The 21,959-nt window shown below is 36.1% G+C and overlaps 1 protein-coding gene across 1 annotated transcript; it reads left to right on the top strand.

Moving 5' to 3' along the window:
• Positions 1-140: 140 nt before the first annotated feature.
• LOC143257752 (phosrestin-1-like) lies at positions 141-21,092 on the top strand. The gene is made up of 5 exons (XM_076516783.1): positions 141-314; positions 11,007-11,067; positions 16,769-17,043; positions 17,971-18,092; positions 20,897-21,092. Exons 1-5 carry the CDS (start codon positions 264-266, stop codon positions 21,090-21,092), a joined length of 705 nt encoding a protein of 234 aa, XP_076372898.1. The 5' UTR covers positions 141-263.
• Positions 21,093-21,959: the final 867 nt, after the last annotated feature.

A 21,959-nucleotide genomic window follows, 5' to 3' on the forward strand; every position in this document is an offset into this window, starting at 1 on the left:
TGTTTTAATGAAGTTTATTCTACTGACATTTAAAAAATGCCCAGGGTGTATACACAACACCTATTCACTACCATGTAAAAGTGTATCAGCAGCTGAACAAGCTTACGCCTCCCGAAACGTAACTGGACCACTGAGAGAGCGAGCGCTGACATATAATCCTTCCACTTCCGGCGCTAGGTGTCACTACCAGGATTGGGGTAAACAGTTGAACAGGTACTACCAACAGTAGCAGGTGAAAAAAGACGAAAGGGAAAACTGGCAACATGGTTCTTGGTTCAAACCGTATCTTCAGGAAAAGTGCGATAGATGGTAGTGTAAGTACAGTTGTTTCTATTTATTGTACGGTGATTTTTACATTTAAATATACCAGTACCTCTATACATTTAAAACTACCAGTACTTTTGTAGCGTCAGTTTTGTTAAAACTCTAAGATAATAATGGTTTGTTTGTTTGTTTTTAAGCTCGAAACTATGCAATAGACTATCTGTACTCTTCCTACTACTGCTATCGAAACTCGATTTTTTACGTTATGAGCCATCAAACTTATCACTGTACAACCAGGAGACTAAGATAAATATTTTTACGTGCCCATCATAACGAAGGCATTTCTAGAGACGGTTACAAGTCTTAAAAAGAGAATCATTAGAATACGCGAACTTAATACATTTGTTTTGTAAAATAGCCTTTCTGTGGATTACTAGCTTATAATGCCATTTACAAATATATGTGATCACACTTTTCAATCGCTTTGAATTTAGCTATCTCCGAATCTACAGAGGGTTAAATTTCTTAACAGCAACTTTTGTAAAATATCCTTGCTAATATAGAACATTATTTATTAACATTTGGGTCTTAGAGGAAAGGGAGCGAGTTACCAACACGCACCGCCAACTCTTGGGATACTCTTTTACCAATGAATAGTGAGATTGACGGTAACATTGTAATATCCCCACGGCGTAAAGGACGAATATGTTTGATGCGACGGGGATTCGAACCAGCAACCCTCAGATAACGAGACAAACTCCCTTACCACCTGGCCATGTCGGGCTCTTAGGGTAGTAGCCGTCTTAAAAGGACGAGTTAGTAATTAGGGACTTCTAAAATAGCTAGTCTATAAGTAACTTTGTGCTCATATCTGAAAATACCAACAAAAGAATAAATATTCTTGTTTATAAAGTCGTTTCGAAAGAACGTTGCTCAGAAATACAACATTCGCTGCGATTTTTTGCAGTTGGGAAATGAATGTTGATTTTAACTTCTTGCAACCACAACAGGCTAACATATAACGAGGCTTTTTGTCTGAAAGCATACACTTGCGTGTAATTATTTTGTGTAGCTTTTCGGTCTCAGCAGCGACTCAACTATCAAGGAGTTTCTTAACGTTTCTCTCGAAGACGACTACGCAGGAAATCCTCCATATGAAGAGCAATTATGTCGTTTTAATTAACTCGGAGCAAAGCACATTTGCACATCTCCAGAACGCTGTAATTTCGAATAAATTGTTTGTTCTGCTCATTGGTAACACTGATCAGTTGTCCCGGTTTCTGAAAACATTAAAAGTTTTAGAATATTTCTGTGATGTATAGTAGTCTTTAAGCAAACTGGCAGTGATGTTTTAGGATTTGTTTTCTAAAAGTTATCAACGAGCGATTGTAGTAAGATTTACTGCACAGTATTTCTGTTCAAGTATAGATTTCGGTACATACCGCCTTCAACTTTATGTCTAAATAAATTATAAGGTGGAATCTAACAAACACGAATGGTTCTTTTACTAGTTCAACAACAACAACAAAACAAAAAATATAGTAGGCTCCTATTGTTTTCCATCACTGGTCAGGCGATTCGGGCACTCGACTCGCAATCTGAGGGTCGCTGGTTCAAATCTCCATCCCACCAAATATGCTCGCCCTTTCAGGCTTCCCAGTGGCACAGCGGTATGTTTACGGACTTATACCGCAACAAACCGGGTTTCGATACCCGTGGTTGGCATAGCAAAGATAGCCATTTTATATAACTCTATGTTTAACTACAAAACAAACAACGCCCTTTAAGTCGTGGGGGTGTTATAATGTGACGGCCAGTCATACTATTCGTTGGTAAAAGAGTAAGTAGCCCAAGAGTTGGCGGTAGGTGGTGATGACCAGCTTCTTTCATTGCTAAAAATTAATAAAAGAGTAAAATTCCCAAGAAATGGATGGCTTACTGAACGAATACGACCGTCATATAATTAGCAAGTAAAGTCTTGCAACAACCAGCCAGGTACAAAAAGAAATCTGTTCAATGGAAAAACGCTAGATTTAGTGCAAAACTTATATATTTGTATCAACAGTTCTCGTTTATTTGTTTTTGAATTTTGCGCAAAGCTACTCGAGGACTATTTGCGCTAGCCGTCCCTAATTTAGCGGTGTAAGACTAGAGGGAAGGCAGCTAATCATCACCAACAACCGCCAATTCTTAGGCTACTCTTTTACCAACGAATAGTTGGATTGACCGTCACATTACAATGCGTCTACGGATGTAAGGGCGAACATGTTTGATGTGACGGTGAGTTAAACCTGTGACTCTCAGATTACGAGTCGAACGCCTTAACCCACCTGGCCATGCCTGGCCGTAACAGTTCTCGTATTAACTAATAGTATCTACAGAAATAGAGTAAAATAATCACTTTTCCTATCTTAACTGAAATTGAAAAGCTTTATTACAATAACCATTAGTAATAAAACCTTGCAAATAGAATATATTTTCATTTTGTTAATCTTAAATCACAGATGAGGGAGGGTTCTAGTTTTTGTTTTTAATTTTTCGCGCCCCCAGTTTATCGTTTATAGACAAGAGGGATTCAGCTAGTCAACACTACTCGTCGCTAAAGAATTTATGGACAAAGTTAGATGAGGATCCACGAATTTGTTGAATGCTAGATCCTTAATAACATAACATGACTCACACACAAAAGTGTAAACAAAACCTATGTCAATAACATAACATGAGTCGCACATAGGTATGTAAGTAAAAATTACTTTAATAACATAACATCATGGCACTTAAACATGTAAACAATATTGCATTAAATTCCATTAATTCCTGTTGGAGTCCCCTGACTGTATTTTACAAAAAAGATGATTGATTTTACCGAATTAGTTTGGTTAGCTTTTGTTGTTGTTCTTTTTACTTTAACGTCAAAATTGTATAATTACTCAACTTGATGCACAAAGTTGATCACATCAGTAAAAACGATGTGAACCAATATGTTATAACGTGTTAAATAATATCATAGTGTGAAATGGAAACGACAAAAGCAAGAAAAGGTCGGATACTATCATTAATTCTTTGAAAACTTTTTTTTTAAAATAATAAATTCATAGATACTTTAAATTTCAGTAAAACTATTACTTTTACATGGTCAGAGTTTAACGAATAAAATAAACACGTTTATCTCAGAACGGCTGGTATGGGTATTAACCATAATTTTGAATAGTGCTCTATTTTAGAAATGGGCCAATTTAGATTCAGATTATTCGTGGAAAGAAAACATGATCTATAAAATTAAGTAAATGAACGTGACAAACCTTTTTTTTTTTTTTGTAAATAAACACAATTCATTACAATATATCAAATCCTTGAACATATAAATATTCGCATGTTCAGAGGCATAAAGAACACGCTTGAAACCCTCGCTTGGAGAATTTTTTTTCAATAACAAGTCGCTTTGTGTAAAATAATATCAAAAAATACTTGTCTGTATGTAACAGTTTCACTCGTTCACTCAAGTCCTCATAATCCTGGTTCGAAAAATCTATTCTGCTTTTATTCTTCAACAATGGACCTGTTTGTGAAGAACCAAACTTTCCAATTTACCGGAGGTGGTCTACTTCTTTCTTTATAATATTCAGTATACATTAAACCCAATGGTAGATCAGTATGTCCGCGGGCTCACACCACTAAAAACTGGGTTTCGATACCCGTGGTAGGCAGATCGCAGAGAAACCATTTTGTAGCTCTGTGCTTAATTCTAAACAAACAAACCATTCTGTCTCATGACAGTTTTACGCTTTAACTAACTATTCATCCTGTTGGAGTTTTTACGAACTAATCACCTGACAGTTTTTATTTTTTAATAACTATTAATCCTGTAGGAAGTTTTACCTGCTAACCACATGACAGTTTTACTTTTTCAGTAACTAGTCATTCTGTAGGTAGATTAACTTTGGTAATCGCATGGCAACTTTGCTCTTTCGTTAACTAGTCACTTTGTGGGAAATTATACTTACTAATCGAATAGCAGGCCTACTCTTTTAATAACACCCCACTTGAGAAGGGCCCGGCATGGCCAAGCGCGTTAAGGCATGCTACTCGTAATCCGAGGGTCGCGGGTTCGCATCCGCGTCGCGCCAAACATGCTCACCCTCCCAGCCGTGGGGGCGTTATAATGTGACGGTCAATCCCACTATTCGTCGGTTTAAGAGTAGCCCAAGAGTTGCGGTGGGTGGTGATGACTAGCTGCCTTCCCTATAGTCTTACACTGCTAAATTAGGGACGGCTAGCACAGATAGTCTTCGAGTAGCTTTGTGCGAAATTCAAAAAGAAGAACAAACCCACTTGAGAAAACGTGATGTATTTACGAAACGTCTTAGTGTGTTTTTAAGTAAGTAACCAAGAGAAGTCATTATTTGAGTCGGTCATACAAACCTCACATTCTTAATTCATTCGTTAAGGAAGATGAACAATTTTCACAACGACTAACCTGTCTTAAAAACCGTGTGGTTCAGCGTTAAATATATGAACTTGTAACCCTAAAAATTAGATATTAATGATCCTGGTGAGCACAGCACAGATGTACCGTCATATAGCTTCGCGCTTAACAACAAACAAACGAACCAAGGACGTTTTGAAAGACCACTATCAATCAATCTGTCGTGCCTTGTTGTAAAACAATATTTATACACTAGTTTCTAAATAGATTGCATGTGAAATATTTAAATAATTATTCAGTTGTTAGAATCGGATTATTTCTAGCAGTCTAGCAAAGTAAGTAGACTGTCGAACCTAATTTACAAAAATAATAACCGTACTTAATTTTATAATATAAAATTCTCGTATACACAAACCGAACAATATATTCGAATGTCTAAAGACTTAATCATATTATTCTCTCAAAAGTCGAATAAATCCCTTGTGGATATTACTAGTTTAATAATCAAACTGGATTACATTTCGATATAAAACCCTGTACGTGGTCCGACATGGCCTGGTTGTCAGGCACTCGACTCGCAGTGTGAGGGTCGCGGACTTGAATGTCCGTCACACCAAAAACGCTCGCTCTTTCAGCCGTGGGGACATTATAATGTTATGATCAATACCACTATTCGTTGGTAAAAGAGTAGCTCAAGAGTTGGCAGTGAGTGGTAATGATTAGCTGCGTTCTCTATAGTCTGACGCTGCTAAATTAGGGACAACTAGCTCTGATATCCCTCGTATAGTTTTTCGCAAAATCCAAAAACAAAACAAACCTCCCAAGACCAAATCGAAGTAACATGTTTTCATGTGACTCGCGGTAGAATAACAGATTTAATAAAATGTGGTGAAAGTAACAACTACTTCATTATACCAAATGTTTATAACTGATTTTACTGTATTAACCAATGCAAGTAATTTAGCAAAAATATTGCGAAACAATTAAAGCTGAGGTGACCTAGTTTTGATATTGATCAAAAAAATCGAAACAGAGGTTTGAATTTCTACTTTTACAAAATCAAAGTTGTGTTAAAAATATATATTATTTGCAACGACACCTGATTCTTGTTAACTTTGTTAGCTTGAAAGTGTTTGTGTATTTTAGCTTTGCTAGCTTAGGAAGAAAGGGAAGTTTATCTTACCTTTGCTTTGACTTTATTACACAGTATATAAAACTGTATAAAACTATTTAAAGGTTATTTAAACTCTCTCTAAGGTTTGATGGGAAAAAAAGAGCGTAACTGATGAAAGAATGTTCAAGTAAATTCTCATCTAGGGTAAATGTTTGTCTCTATCAAATAATTGTAAGCATCTCCACCCTCCTAGTCGTCTCCGCAACACTACTATTGATTTTGTACGATCGAACTATTTTTCAACTATTTTTTCTCTCTACTGAATAAGCGCATTTTAAGCTATTCTCTCTCTCTCATCACGCTGTAGAGAAGCCCAGAAATCTGTATTTTGTTTCTTCTCTTCAAATAAACTTGGCGCTTTCAGAAAAAGCACTGTTATTTTATCGATAATACATAATATATTTCTGGAATCCGCAGTCACATATTCAGATGGTAGAATTTAAAGTTATACGAGAGTACATGTTTGAAATCGCTTTTTGGTTTTCCTTTTTTTATCTTTCCATTATTTTCCAACTTCTCTGACATATCACAGTAAAATTTTGGCGGGAAGTCATGAACGAGCGCCAATGATAACTTAATGGCTCCATTGAAATTTTTGTTCTATTGGTCAGTTGTTATTTCTCATACGATACTGTCACATTCCTAGCAGAAGCTTTCCTTCACTACCTGATTCCTTGCAACAACTTGGCTAAAAATAAATAGCACCGCAGATGCAAGACAAACCAACAAAATCCAAATATCAGCTACACTATGGAAGTAGTAAAGAAAAATACATCCTTATAGGAGGGATAGCTGAAAGATAGAACTCGCACGGTAATGAAGATACAATTCCTATAAGAGAACCTTCATTCGTATGAAATAAAACCTAAGATTTAGGAGAACATATGGGTGTTTAAACTCAAAACGTCTCATACATAAACCCATCGCTTACTCTTTTTTTTTTTAATGAGTTTTGTTTATTTATTTGTTTTTAATTTCGCGCAAAACTACACGAGGGCTATCTGCGTTAGCCGTCCCTAATTTAGCAGTGTAAAATTAGAGGGAAGACAGCTAGTCATCACCACCCACCTCTAACTGTTGGGCTATTCTTTTATCAACGAATAGTGGGTTTGACCGTAAAATTATAACGCCCTCACGGCTAAAAGACGAGCACGTTTGGTGGGAGAGGGATTCGAACCCGCAATCCTCAGATTACGAGTCGCACGCCTTAGCCGGTGAATTTTGTCGAAACGCTATCACATAATTATTTTTACTCTTATAACGGTTTTATCTATATAATGTTCTCGGTTACACTGATTTATTTGTCGGGTTGTATTCATAAATAACTATAATATGAAATTAAAACTTAAAATATGATTTGGCTGATTTTAAAAAACAGAAGAATGAATGCAATATCAAACAAAATCAAATCAATATTTACAGAGAAACAACATACCTAGACATTGAGGATTACACTAATTACTGGACAGTGTTTCTGAAAACAAGAACAAAATGTGGTAGATATCCTGATAAGATTCTCCAGTGGTTCTAAATGTAATCTGCTCCAGTCCGAGACACCATAACTTTTATGTAAACTAAAACAATAAAGTCATCACTCTCATAGCTCAGGCATTACCCACATTACTGGTCATCCCAAGTTTGTTTGTTTAGAATTAAGCACAATGAACTATCTGTGCTCTGCCTACCACGGGTATCGAAACCCGTTTTTAGCGATGTGAGTCCGCAGACATCCCGCTGTGCCACTGGGGGGCATCGCAAGTGGAAAGGAAGAGAATTTGTCCTCTAATTATTTCTAAATATAAACACGATGATGTCACCAGAGTCAGCGGAGCAAGACCTGTAGACAGATATCTGTTAATCTCGTCTCAAGATCCTTGATCATCTGTAACGACAGCACAAAGTAAATTCACTACTGCACAACACATGTTCCACACGGGAAAAAACGATTGTATTCATTCTGAAAATATATTCCTTAGAAAAATTTTGGTTCAATAAAGCGTACCTTTCTTGGAAAGAAAATGCACAACGTTTCCAAGTACCACAAACATTTCTACATATTTTCAGATTTTCTATCGGTCCATAAATGTATTTGTTTGTTATTTGTTACGCATGTAATATTTTGTTAGGACATATAATCGTGTATAAATGGTTCTGTGACAATTTAAATAAATAAAAAATACACGACAGAAACATTCAGAAAAGTACATTTTAGTATACACATTTTTCATATGACAACTGCCACTTGTTGAACACATGCTGAAAATCTAATTATTACATCAGTGCTTCTTGACACTATACTTAAGGCTGACATGTGGTACTAGACGTGGAGTACATGGATAAGTACCCACAACAAATCAGTGAGGATCGTTAGGGCTGGGATGGCAGGGACCATGGTTAAAGTGGTACTCAGTCAAACAAGCAGACCTGTAAACATTATCTAGTGCCTCAAAAACACGCAGTTAAGAATGACATGTGAGTCGAGTGATTGTTTTCCAATAAAATGAAAAGAATGGTGATTGGATGTAAAACAAAATATTGGTTTTCAACGAATTTCGCGGTTACTTCTGAGCGGTGGTGTTTCAGTTCACATCTTCTCAAACTTAACAGTTACGTCTCTAACATGAAACATTACATAATCAGATCTGATAATCCAAATGAAAAGACTATCGTTACGATCTCCCTAGTTGTTTAAAACAGTGGTCAACAGGTGTCGTAGTTTTCTTAAAGTAGCTGTTACAATGTACACATTTTTCATCCACACAAAATTTCAGATGTTTCAGAATTTTTAAACACTATTTGGTTTGAATTTCCTTTAAATTTCGCGCTAGCCGTCCATAATTTAGCAGTGATAGGCTAAAGGGAAGGTTTGTTTGTTTGTTTTTGAATTTCGCACAAAGCTATTCGAGGGCTCTCTGTGCTAGCCGCCCCTAATTTAGCAGTGTAAGACTAGAGGAAAGGCAGCTAGTCATCACCACCCACCGCCAACTCTTGGGCTACTCTTTTATTAACGAATAGGGGGATTGACCGTCACATTATAATGCCCCCACGGCTGAAAGGGCGAGCATTTTTGGCGCGACGGGGATGCGAACCCGCGACCCTCAGATTTTGAGTCGCACGCCTTAACACGCTTGGCCATGCCGGGTCTAAAGGAAAGGTATCTGGTCAGTACCGCCCACCGCCAACTCTGGGGCCGATCTTTTGCCAACGAATAATGGAATTGGTCGTTACATTATAACATTCCCACAGATAAAAGAGACGAGCATATTCGATGATGGAGATTCGAATTCGCGTTCCGCAGATTGCGAGTCGAGCGCCCTAACCATATGGTCATGACTGGTCTTTCAAATAATATAATCCACCATACAGCAAATTCAACAGAAACCCATTTCACAAATTTTCCCGAATTACGTTGAATGACATTAGTTGCTGAGGCAACAGTGTCTTCACTTACACTGGTTAATCTAATACTCTTATTAGGACGTTTTACGTTGTCTAATAATGTTCGTATATGACAGACTTATTGAAATTATAATGGCACAAAAAGGAACAGACTTTAATTCCGTGTACCAAGAAACAGTCTGTGCTTTGTGTTGAACAGTCATTACCTTAATTCTATCTTTTATCTTAAATCTCGATTTTGAGCGAAATTGGAGAAAAAAATCGGCGTTTATTTTACTAAAGGCCTTTATTTTTTTAGTTGAAAAGTCCTTACGTTTTACCCTTAAGGTTAGGATTCGGTCATTTAGAAGTTTCCAAACGAAAAACTCCTCTAGACCACCTTCTATCAAAAAAACTTTATATAAGTCTGGGTTTCGATTTCTTGCTTCGAAAAGCCCAAAGAAACTCCTAAATGATGTTTTCGTGTTGATGAAAAGCTCTACCAAAATAAGATTGCTTTTGCCCAGGGCCATTTCATTTTGAGCTTGATTTGAGGTTTCAAAAAGTGTTTTCCAACACGTCCATGACAATAGCGCGGGTAGCCCTCGTGTAGCTTTGCGCGAAATTAAAAAAAAAAAGAAAACATCTAGAAACAACGATAAATATTTTCCGTCATTTTTAATGAGTCAATGTGGAAGTGTAGTGAATTATATATCAGTCTGTCACTCATTGGACGACAGTAAAAGTGGTTACAATAAAAACACAACATCTTATTCTTACTATTCCTAAATTTTCTTATTTGACAAACGTTCAAAACGTTGAATTATAACGTTTTTGAACAATCCCTCTTTCTCTCTGATCGACTTAACTTTAGCAGGAACTTCATCATGTCCTGCAAGTGTTACCTTTTCAATCTTGCACTTAAAACAAGGACATGAGTAAACACGACTTTCGGGCACTCTCCTTGCGTATTGACTAGTTTAGCACTAAAATAGGTCTTTTATGAGCATATTATGTTGCAAAATTCGACGAGTTTTCATCAAAATCTCCATATAATTAAACAGGGTAAAGAACTGGTCTTCAAACGAATATTTCTCTGCAAGAGGCGAACCAGCAAACACAATGTCAAATTTGAACTAAATTACTGCTGAAAAGTAATCGTACTGCTTTTGTAACAACTATGATGCCAAAAAGAAGCCACTTTTCGTTTACCAGTTTTAGGGTTAAAATCTGTACAGTCATTTATAAAACATCTTATGTCTTAGTTTTCCTTTTCATAGGCCACCGTGAACGATTGTATATTCAATTTTTATGAACACACGATTAACACAGTTTTATCCTCAACTTGATATCTAAACTAACACCAGTTTTATAGGCTAACTTACAGTATCTATTGTCCCCCCAGTGGCTCAGCGGTATGTCTGCGGACTTCCAACGCTAAAAACCGGATTTCGATACCCGTGGTAGGCAGAGCGCAGATTACCCATTGTGTGGCTTTGTGATTCATCCAAAACAACAAAAAACAACAACAACAACTACAGTATGTATTAATAACGTATTTGCAATTATTAATTATTGTGTCAATCCTCATGTCTCATCTACTATGAGTTTTATCTGTGAGTATTATGTCATCAGAAATTAATTACTGTGAAGATTATATTCCTCTACTAAATACAACGAACAAATTTAATTAGCACTTTTACAGGTTATGTTTAATTTCATCATATACTAATTATTATAGTATATCCTTTATGATTTTTACAGGTAACCGTCTATCTTGGAACCAGAGATTTTGTTGATTATTTTACGCATTGTGATCCAGTCGGTAAGTTTGAAGCATGTTCTAGGTGAATTTCTCGTTTGTTTCTTTGTAGTTAAGCACAGAGTTACAAAATTGGCTTTCTGTGTTCTGCCGATCGAGGGTATCGAAACCATATTTCTAGAAGTATAATTTCGCAGACATCGCTGTGTCAGTGAGGAAGGAGTAGTTTCTAGGAGAATCTTAAAATATAAAAAAGAATGAAATTTAAATTACTCTGCGTTTTTATTACTTCCGACTCTGTTAGTTCTGGCAAGGCCTGTATGGTCTAACGTTTAGTGTTCTTGGACTTTGAATCCAGGGTTTATGGTTCGTGACTTGTTGTCGCAAAAAATTATTGCATGTTAAAGTTTGGGGTTGTAAGTGTCATATGGATAACCGTCAAATCTCACAATTCATAAAACAAGAGTAAACGAAAAGTTGACGGTGGGTTAGTTATGTTTTTATTATATAATTAATTATACAACAGCTTAATATGATAACAGAATTGACAGAATTCTAAGACAAGCAGAAAGTTATTAATCAATATGTCGCTTATGTTACAAATTGCAAAATGCAAGCCCTTTGTAACAGCCGTTTCAGCTAATTTTAAAGTTATAAAAACAACAAATATTTTCATCATTCGAACTACTTGTGATATATTTACATCCGTTGAATATTTAATTTATTACTGACTCTTCTCACACGCACAACAACTAACAAGCTACAATATTTTAATAAATTAACATGTTTTTCAAGAATCCTTGATCCGACGAGGTAGCAACATCTCTCTGCAGCTTGCATTTTAATTACATTTCTCTCAAATTAATATTTATATTACAACAAACTTTGAACTAGTCTGGTAATTGTACTTTTGGGTGACTCTCAAGAAATATTTCATACTCTATTGTACATATTCTTATTGTAAAATTATGATTTATATTTCTGGATGTTTTTTTTTTCATTTCGCGCAAAACTACACGAGGGGTATCTGCGCTAGCCTTCCCTAATTTAGTAGAATAAAACTAGAGGGAAGGCGACTAGTAATCACCACCCACCGCCAAATCTTGGGCTACTCTTTTACCAACGAATAGTGGGATCGACCGTCACATTATAACGCTCCCACAGCTGAAAGTACGAGCATGTTTGGTGCGACGGGAATTCGAACCCGCGATCCTCAGATTACGAGTCGAATGTCTTAACCCACCTGGCCATGCCAGGCCTATTTCTGAATGACTTTCAAGCAATGCTTCATATCTGATGTACATTTTCTTATTTTGTGTGTGTGTGTGTGTGTGTGTGTGTGTGTGTGAGAGAGAGAGAGAGAGTGTATGTGTTTCTTTATAGCAAAGCCACGTTGAGCTATCTGTTGAAGCCACGGAGGGGAAATGAACCCCTAATTGTATGGTTGTAAATCCGTAGACTTACCGTTGACTAGTGGTGAATGTTCTTGTTGTAAAATTGAAAATAATATTTTTGAGTGACTTTCAAGCAGTGTTTTATACTATACTGTACATTTTCTTATGGTAAAAATCAATAACTAAAACAACCTCATATGATCCTATTAAGAGAAAATATAACAACTTGCTTCGACATATTCACATTCACAAACATAATTGGACTTTATAAACCATCCACTTCAAAAGCTTCCTCTAACGATGAACGAATAGAACTAAATAATTTTGTCAAAGGTAATGATATAAACTTGAATTGAAAGTTTCTTAGTTGCAGTATATATGAATTAAACGGTTTCTTTTGCCCCAATTATTTTATATCTATGGTCAGATCAGAAAAATGAAAACTCAAATAATTTAATCTTGAAGTTGTAACTAAAATTATTTTGAAAGAAGTTACTGCAATCGATGCACCGGTTAAGTTTGTTAATTACTGAACTGTTACTGAAAAAAAAGCGAAAGTACACATTAAGAAGACTGTTTATATCCTGTTTATAGACCACAATGCTTTGAAAATACGTGTTTTAACTTCGGAATTGATGATTTCATGTGTGGCATTTTGGTGGCGTAATACCTTCCAGATTTCAGGTTCGTGTGTAAAGTTACTGTTTTGAATGCAAGAACAATAATGCAGTGTATTACCTCTGTCACTTAAGTATGGTGTATAATCACATGTCCGTATTGATTTGTAGTACATGCACCAATGTACAGTTTTAAGTATTAATCCGTATTGCTGTGTGCTAAACGAAAGAAGTTTGAAGGACCTGCTGTTATCACACTTTTGAAGATATTTGAAATGTTCTTGAGGATATAGTTTTTGTTTTTCTTTGGTTGTTTTTGTTCTTTAACAAAAAGTTATCTGCGCTCTGCCCACCGCAATTATCGAAGTCATACTTTTAGCATTATAAGTGCGCACACTTGCCGATAAACCTTAAGAATACTGACATCTTCGCTGGCTTTAGCAAACTTAAATACGTAAATAGGAGTTGTGTGCGACAGAAACTTCCTTATTACAATAAAAAATGTAGGCCCGGAATGGCCACGTGGGTTAAAGCGTTCGACTCGTAAACCGAGAGTCGCGGGTTCGAATCCCCTTCGCACCAAACACGATCGCCCGTTCAGCCGTGGGGGCGTTATAATGTGACAGTCCCACTATTCGTTGGTAAAAGGGTAGCCCAAGAGTTGGCGGTGGGTGGTGATGACTAGCTGCCTTCCCTCTAGTCCTACACTGCTAAAGTAGGGCCGGCTAGCACAGATAGCTCAAGTGTCGCTTTGGCGAAATTCAAAAACAAGCAATAAAACTGTGACTTAGTGATGATGTGCTAAGACAGTGCTTACGTTGTATGGCTTAAAATATATGAATAAATGTATTTTTATGAAAGAGGTGAAAGTTATTGTTTTTCTTGTTATAAAATAATATATTTGTCTTCTAAATAATGTAATTTATATATGTAGTTTGGCACAATATTTAGATTCAAGATCGATCGTTTAAAGTCATGTGCAAAAATCTTTTTAGCGATCTAAACGTTTTTATTAACATTCTATCTAAGTTATGTCTTCCCCAACTCTTCCAGTGGCTAAGCGGTAAATCGGAAGGCTTATGATCCTGAACCCATTTTATATATTGTGTTTAGCATAGCACAGATATCCTTTGTATAGCTTTGTGCTTAACTGCAAACAAATACAAATACATACTCTCCATGTAAGCGAGATATAAGCGTTAGGATGATATATTATAATTTCATTAATTGACCTTTCCCCTTTCGTCAATATTCACAAAAGTTTTGGTGAGTTAGTTTTTCAAATCTTCTTAAAATCATGCACAAGGACCATCTATGCCAAACGTCTCTAATTTAGATTTGACAGACTGGAGGAAAGGCACTTAGTCAACAATACCCGCCGCCAACCCTTTTGTACACGACACATTTTACTCAATCCAGAGTTCTTCAGATTGGCTGGACACAATGAACACACTTGTGGTGAGAATGCTGTTCGTATAGGCCATTAGTTACAACAATTAGTGTTGTGAGGACCCCTTTTTACAAGTAAATAAAGTATGATTGTAGTGATACTTGCCATTACATAAGTATTAGGCCTATTATAATTGTGAACACTATATATTGTTTACCTAGTCCCTTAGGGACTTTAAATAATTAGAAAAGTACATCTTTATAACATTCATTATATCCATTGCCAACGACGCGTTTCGCTCAATCCACATCTCCTGTGAGAGGTCTCATTACAAGAGTAACCATAATCACGCTTCACTAACTTGTGAAAGACATTCACAACAAAGCAGTTGTTTTACAATAACTTGTACATTTTGTCTTTAATAGATAAAATTGAGTTTAATAGTGAACAATTAACAATGACGCAATATTTTGTTTTAACTCATTTTTTTTTGTAAAATACGTTTTGCCAAATGCAATCGTAAAAGAAATTCTTCTCTAACATATCTTTGTAGTTATGCATTCGAATCGCGAGATCAAAACACGTCGTCGAACATACTTGCTCTTCTGACTGTAAGAGTGTTATCATATCGTTATTCCTTGATAAAGAGCCACCGAAATATTGGAAATTGTAGTATTGACTAACTGCTTTCCTTCTAATCTATCACTTCAAAATTTAGGACAGCTAGCGCAGATAGCCCTCGATTAACTTTGCGCTTAATTAACTAACCCAAACAAATTAAAGAAATGTTATATTGGTAAAAACTCACTTTTGACATTATTGCTTCTAGCATGTCTTTATTAGCTTCATAATAGTATTTCTTGACATAAACTAACACTTTATTTATTTCCGCGTGTTATGGTGTAGACTGGTCTTCGATACCATAGTCTTTAGTGTAATATCACATAATGGTAACCAACACGCTTACTTCTTGTAAAATGAACACCTATCAAAATATCTTATGATTCGTGGATACATTTTAAAATGTATTTTCAAATACCTAGGCACTACTAAAAATCGCCAAATGCAGAGGATGAAATTACATTCGAAAACTAACATTTTTAATAAGCATCCAAGTTCAGAAAATCAAAGTTTATTAAGCACAAAGCTACAAAATGAGCTATCTGTGCTCCGCCCACCACGGGTATAGAAACCCGATTTCTAATGTTGTTAATCCTCAGATATTCTACTGCGTCACTGGCGGTACAACATCAGTCTAAGATATTTGTAATTGTGTTCCACTTGTGTAAAAGTGTGTATTGACCTGAAAAATCTATCAGATCTAACTCCCAGATGTGAATAGGTGTATATTGACTTGAAAGTCTATCAGATCTTACTTTCAAAAGTTTTATGAACACTTGCTGCTGCACAACATTTAAACATCAAAATCTGCCTCTGAAAATTTATAATTAACAAACTTATCATAATAGATCTAATATTTATATTATATTAATATTCATAATAAACATCGTTCTTCATATTGCGTGTTTTGTTAGTTTTTAACACTCCGTTTTGCTTTACATTATACCTTATTCCGTTATACCTTACATTACGTCAATGCCCAGGAAACCTTTCATATGTACTTAAACTCATCAGCTGGGCTAGCAGGTACAGGTTGACGTTTCTTTCTAACGTCGTTTGTATGTGTAATATAACAGATTAAGTTTTATGACAGGAGACGATGTTTTGGAAAGCAGTAGGCTTAACATTCGTAATACAAATTGAATTTTTATCCATCTCTGATTTTAAATTCGTAATGGACAACTTAAAAGCTTTGCAGAGAAATAAAATTTGCAGTAGTCTAGCGTTATTTTTATCACAAACATTAAAGTTTAATGTCTCTCAGTATTTCGCCAGGTTTCGAATTTCATCGCCATGACATTAAATATTACATTTATGTTTAAAATAGGAATTTAGATAATGCCCCACAGTATGTATTTTGTTTTACCAACACTACATAGGCCCGGAATGGCCAAGTGCGTTAAGGCGTTCGACTTGTAATCCGAGGGTCGCGGGTTCGAAGCCCGGTCGCACCAAACATGCTCGCTCTTTCAGCCATGGGGTGTTATAATGTGACGGTCAATCCCACTATTCGTTGGTAAGAGTAGCCCAAGAGTTGGCGGTGGGTGGTGATGACTAGCTGCCTTCTCTCTAGTCTTACACTGCTAAATTAGGGGCGGCTAGCGCAGATAGCCCTCGAGTAGCTTTGTGCGAAGTTCAAAAACAAAACACAAAAAAAGTGATAATGTTCAGCTTTAAGTTTGTTGTTTTTTCGGTCGCCTTTCCTTCTACATTCAGAATCTTAAACTTATTCCCTTGAATAGAAGGAGTCGTTCTATTGAACCCAATGGCTGTCGAAAATAAAAATATTTACGTGGGAATTGTAGCAATATTTCGTTATGGTCGCGAAGAAGACGAAATTCTGGGAATGAGTTTTTGTCGAGAACTTTATATAACCCACAAGCAGATCTACCCACGTGTTCCTGAACCTACTTTAACTCCTGGCGATAACACCACACAACTTGGATTAGCTGGTGGATGGCTCCATGAAAAACTTCTTAAGAAACTTGGAGCAGAGGCATTACCATTCCGTTTTATCGTAAGTACACAGTATTACTAAAATTGTTTTATTCTATTCCAAGTTCAGAATATACGCAATAAACAACATTAAACAACACTTAAAGAAAGACAAATAAAATGTTTTTGACAAACGTTTGCATAAATGTGTAACGTATTATACTTGATTCAAACATTTCGGACAGCTCGTGTGACGTTTCGTAGTGTAACAGTCTGTACTAAAAATGTAAACAACTGTAGCTTACAAAATTGTTTCACGTATTTTTTATGTGTCGCTAATATATAATGAAATTTTATTTCTAAAAGATGTTGTTGCTACCAACAAGACGCTTTACAAATGAAACAAATTAAATATTCTTAATGACACTATTATTTGTTTGAAATGTATTTATTAGCAAAAAATCGAAACTTGTTAACCAACCAATATTGTGTACAACTAGAAACTAGATTACATTCTAAATAGATTTGATTTGTTCTAATAGAACAGCAGATTATACTACCATCAGAACAATGATTTTTGTTGAGTGTTCTTTGAAACAGTCTTTTCTTTTGTTTAATTTTGTTACACGAGCATTTAGTGTGTCCCAGTGTAACGAAATTTTCATTGGTTAGCCGGTCAGTGTCTTCTTATGTCCTTTAACTTAACAAACGAATCGTTCACAATCGCATTGAATTAATAAGTACGCTATATAGTAGCACCATAGTCTTTCCCTTCGACTTAGTTTAATAAACCTTGTATAAACTATCAAAGACTTGGGAGTAGTAATACATTTGGAATTAAAGAGTATGTTTTGAACACTAAACATTATCTGATTTATTTATAAAAATAAGTTACCCACCAGCTACTCACAGGTACAAACATAAGCAAATTAAAAAAATTAATTACAAAAAAACGTGGATAAAGCAATTAGACGTACATTGATACCTTCATTTTTGTTGCATATTATAGTTACCCACTGCTACGCCTGTATCCGTTGTCATGTTACAGGGAATGGATTCTACGGACACTTGCGGTGTCCGATATTGCGTTCGTTGTTACGCCTCTTCTACTCCTGAAAAACCTTCTATTCGGTAAGGTGTGTGTGTGTGTGTGTGTAATGTTAACCATTTATCACTTTTGGTCATCTGAGCGTCTTAAGACTTGCTGCCTTATGTCGTAAAAATATTAAACTATTAGCAGTAAAATATATGCTGTTTTAGGTTCTGTGTTGGGAAAATAGTTCTCTCTATATTGATTTTTATCCTACTGATACATCTGGGTATGATTTATAGCAACTGATTTGATTTTTAACAGCTTTGGCATTGTTTTACTGTTGAAGTCTAAGTCTTTGCAGTGTTTAAAAACATGTGACGCTAAGAGAGAGATGATAAAAAAAAAAATATAAGGCTTACAAAAGAATTGAGAACTGAAATAAATTTGATTGAAGACAAGATGGAAAACGTTATTGGAGATTATAATAACAAAACTAATTAAATCCCAAAAAGTCTTCAAACTGTAAGCTCCCCCAGTGGCACAGTGGTATGTCTGCGGATTAAGAGCGCTATAAAATAGGTTTCGATACTCTTGGTGGGCAGAGCACAGATAGCCTAATAAAAGAGTAAAAATGGTTTGGTTTGTTTTGAATTTCGTGCAAAGTTACACCAGGAATATCTTCGTTAGCCGTCCCTAACTTAGCAGTGTAAGACTAGAGAAAAGGCAGCTAGTCATCACCACCCACCGCCAACTCTTGGACTGCTCTCTCACCAACAAGGCCCGGCATGGCCAGGTGGGTTAAGGCGTTCGACTCGTAATCCGAGGGTTGCGGGTTCGAATCCCCGTCACACCAAATATGCTCGCCCTTTCAGTCGTGGATGCGTTATAATGTGACGGTCAATCCCACTATTCGTTGGCGGTGGGTGGTGATGACTAGCTGCCTTTCCTCTAGTCTTACACTGCAAAATTAGTGACGGCTAGCACAGATAGCCCTAGTGTAGCTTTGCACGAAATTCAAAAACAAACAAACGAACATTTTACCAACAAATAGTGAGATTGACCGTAACATTATAACGCCTTCGGGTCAGTAAAAAGGAAAGCGTGAAAAAGAGATCTATAGAATACAGAAATATAATGACAGCAAAATCACTGAGGCACAGAAGAACATCAGGAAAACGAATCTCTATGTGCAAGGACCTAATCAGCCACACTCGAAAGTCAAGGGGCGTAGACTTTTCACACCCGATAGGGGGATGATATTTGCAACCACTTATGTGGACTGTTCAATTTGCAAATTCGTAATCTCTGATTACGTGAACCTGAAAGCTGTAAACATGCAGTCACAGAGTAATCTTATTGCCACAATACTTGCATGTATACTTAGGCCTACTGACTGATACTTACGAACTATCGCTGAGATCGAAAAGCTTAGAAGCACGCCTATATTAAAGATGTACATTTCGGCTACTAAAAAAGCCTACATAGAGGCCTAATTATGTAATTCGATTGGTAAGAACACGAGAATCACAAGAACAAACACACAATTTGTAGGCCTGTGATGCAATAAAACAATTCAACAGACCAAACTGTAAAGGGGATGATTGTATGCACCATACCCCCCTCACCTAAAATGAAGGGGGTGTATCCCCTTCACCAGGATCTACGCCCCTGCTCAAAACATTTTCTGTGAGTTTCAATTCCAAGTAACACTAAATTTGAAATACGGAACAAAGAACCCGTGTGATACTTATTACCACAGAACGTTTAAGGACTGCACTTGTTATATCACTAGCCAATCTTGTACCTAAATTTAGCTAACCATCTGAGACATGTCAAACTCAGTTAAAAATAATTTCGAAATTAAACAGATGAAGGACTCGGCAGCAAGTCTTTTACATTGCTTCTCATTTAAATAGACAACTTTTAGCAGACTGCACAGTAATAATTATCAAGCATTAATGGCTCCCTCATCAACCAAGTTTGGAATAGTACACCATTTTTCAAAACAATTCAGGAGCACAATTCTGATGAAAGACGAGATCCACACGTTGGAAAAATGTGTAAAGACCTGCTTCACTCAAAATGGCGGATTTTTCTCTCGGTACCATAACAGATGAGGCCAAAGTTAAGCATGTGTACATCTTTAAAAAATATCTCTAGCTGACAATGGAATTTGGATAATTTAATACCATAGATAAACAAATAAATATGTTGTTCAGGAATTCTCAATTTATCAAATCAAATAGTGTAAAACTGGGGATGTTAGGCATTCTAATGGAGGCCCAGAAAAATGGAAGACGCTTGCCTAATAGCTGATTCTACAACAATTTCAACACAGCCTCGGACCCTGCCACAGCCCCACAGAAAATTTCTTGGAAACCTGGTGGGTCTATCCGCCCCTGATGTATAAAGACCAGCTCTATCAGATAGAAGGCTGAAAGAACTCCAACGTTTAATCATCCAGTTTGTTAAATCTGAATGAAAGAAGTAAGACACGTGACAATAAGTGTTTCAACTGAAACTTAATATACCATATCGCAAGACAGAAGCCTTTTAATTAGACAACTTCTCACACAAGATAGAGAAGAAAACATCATGATAAAACGTGTTTCAACTGAAACTTAAAGAAACATATTGATAAAGACTGCTTACAAAGGTGTGAGAAGAGTAATAAACTACTGTCAGTGTGAAGGACATGGAAATTACATGGGTTGACTGTAAGGGATCATTAACTTATAATAAAACAAGGAAAAAACCCCAGCTTACCCAATAGAAACAATTAACATACTATTTAAAGAAGCCAGTTCACGAGTCAATGAATTTATTGGTGAAAAGTCGTACAGTATGTTAATAAAATTTTGTTCTACAACTATAACTGTTTGTCTTAATTTGGTAATAACAGGTGGACAATCGCCTCCAAAGATGAACCAAGAAGATGGATTGGCTTGAACATTGAGCGGTCATATGGTTTCAGTAAAATTGAAACCTGGAAGTTATCCCCGCTGTTGGAAACTGTTCTACACAACATAATGTGTGGGAACTTTATTCTAAGGAGTACTGGGATCCAATCTTATGCAGAAACACATGCGTGGCTTTAGGAAAGGTTTAAAGTCTTCAAAAATTAGTCTATCTGGGCTACAGAATACTTATACTGCCAAAGTTTGGACTTTCAGTGATCACAAGGATTGATGCCAACCTCAAGCGAAACAAAGCATAATCCAAAAGTAAAGTTGATTTAGATTAAAGGTCTTCCAACGTGACAATCTTTAAAACGCATCAAATGGAAAACAAACAACTGGCTAACTTCAATGAAACTTTCATATGATATAATGGAATCTATATGAAAGCCAGAGGTTCCGATTAGATTACTTCCAGAGTATTGCCAGATTATTCATCTGATGAGAGTTTCCATTGTGTCATAATTGTAAGTGAAAATAAAAAATAGATGGTTAGTGGGCAGTTGATAGGCAGTAAATAAGATGAGGAAGTATATTTCATTTTGTTCATCAAATTTTCGATTCAACTTTGTTTAACTCTTTAAATTAATGAATTAGTTATTATAATGTTTATCCATGAATAATAATAGCTTTCATTTTTATCGCATAGCCACTCATTGAACTATGTGCACTCACTCCACCCCGAAGAATTAAACCCCGGATTTGAACATTAAAGTCTTCTGATCCACTGAGGGACGTTAACTTTATTAATTTAAAAAGTTACGTTTTTGTCATTTATAGACTTCACAATCCAGGGAGGGGGCAATGTCGTAAGCTATGTTGTTATTGCTTTAATTCAGGTGTTTTATTGTTGGCTAGAAGGGTGTTTCAGTTTTGAAATAAAGTAATGAGCACATGACACGGAATTTTAGTGACATTTGGGGAGAAGCTTTAGAACAATATTAACATGATATTAACTAATCATACCAAGCAAGGTCAATCTTAGAAAACATATCCTAACAAAACGTT

Source organism: Tachypleus tridentatus, chromosome 7 (genome assembly GCF_004210375.1).
Source record: "Tachypleus tridentatus isolate NWPU-2018 chromosome 7, ASM421037v1, whole genome shotgun sequence".
In the NCBI taxonomy this organism is placed as follows: Eukaryota; Metazoa; Arthropoda; class Merostomata; order Xiphosura; family Limulidae; genus Tachypleus; species Tachypleus tridentatus.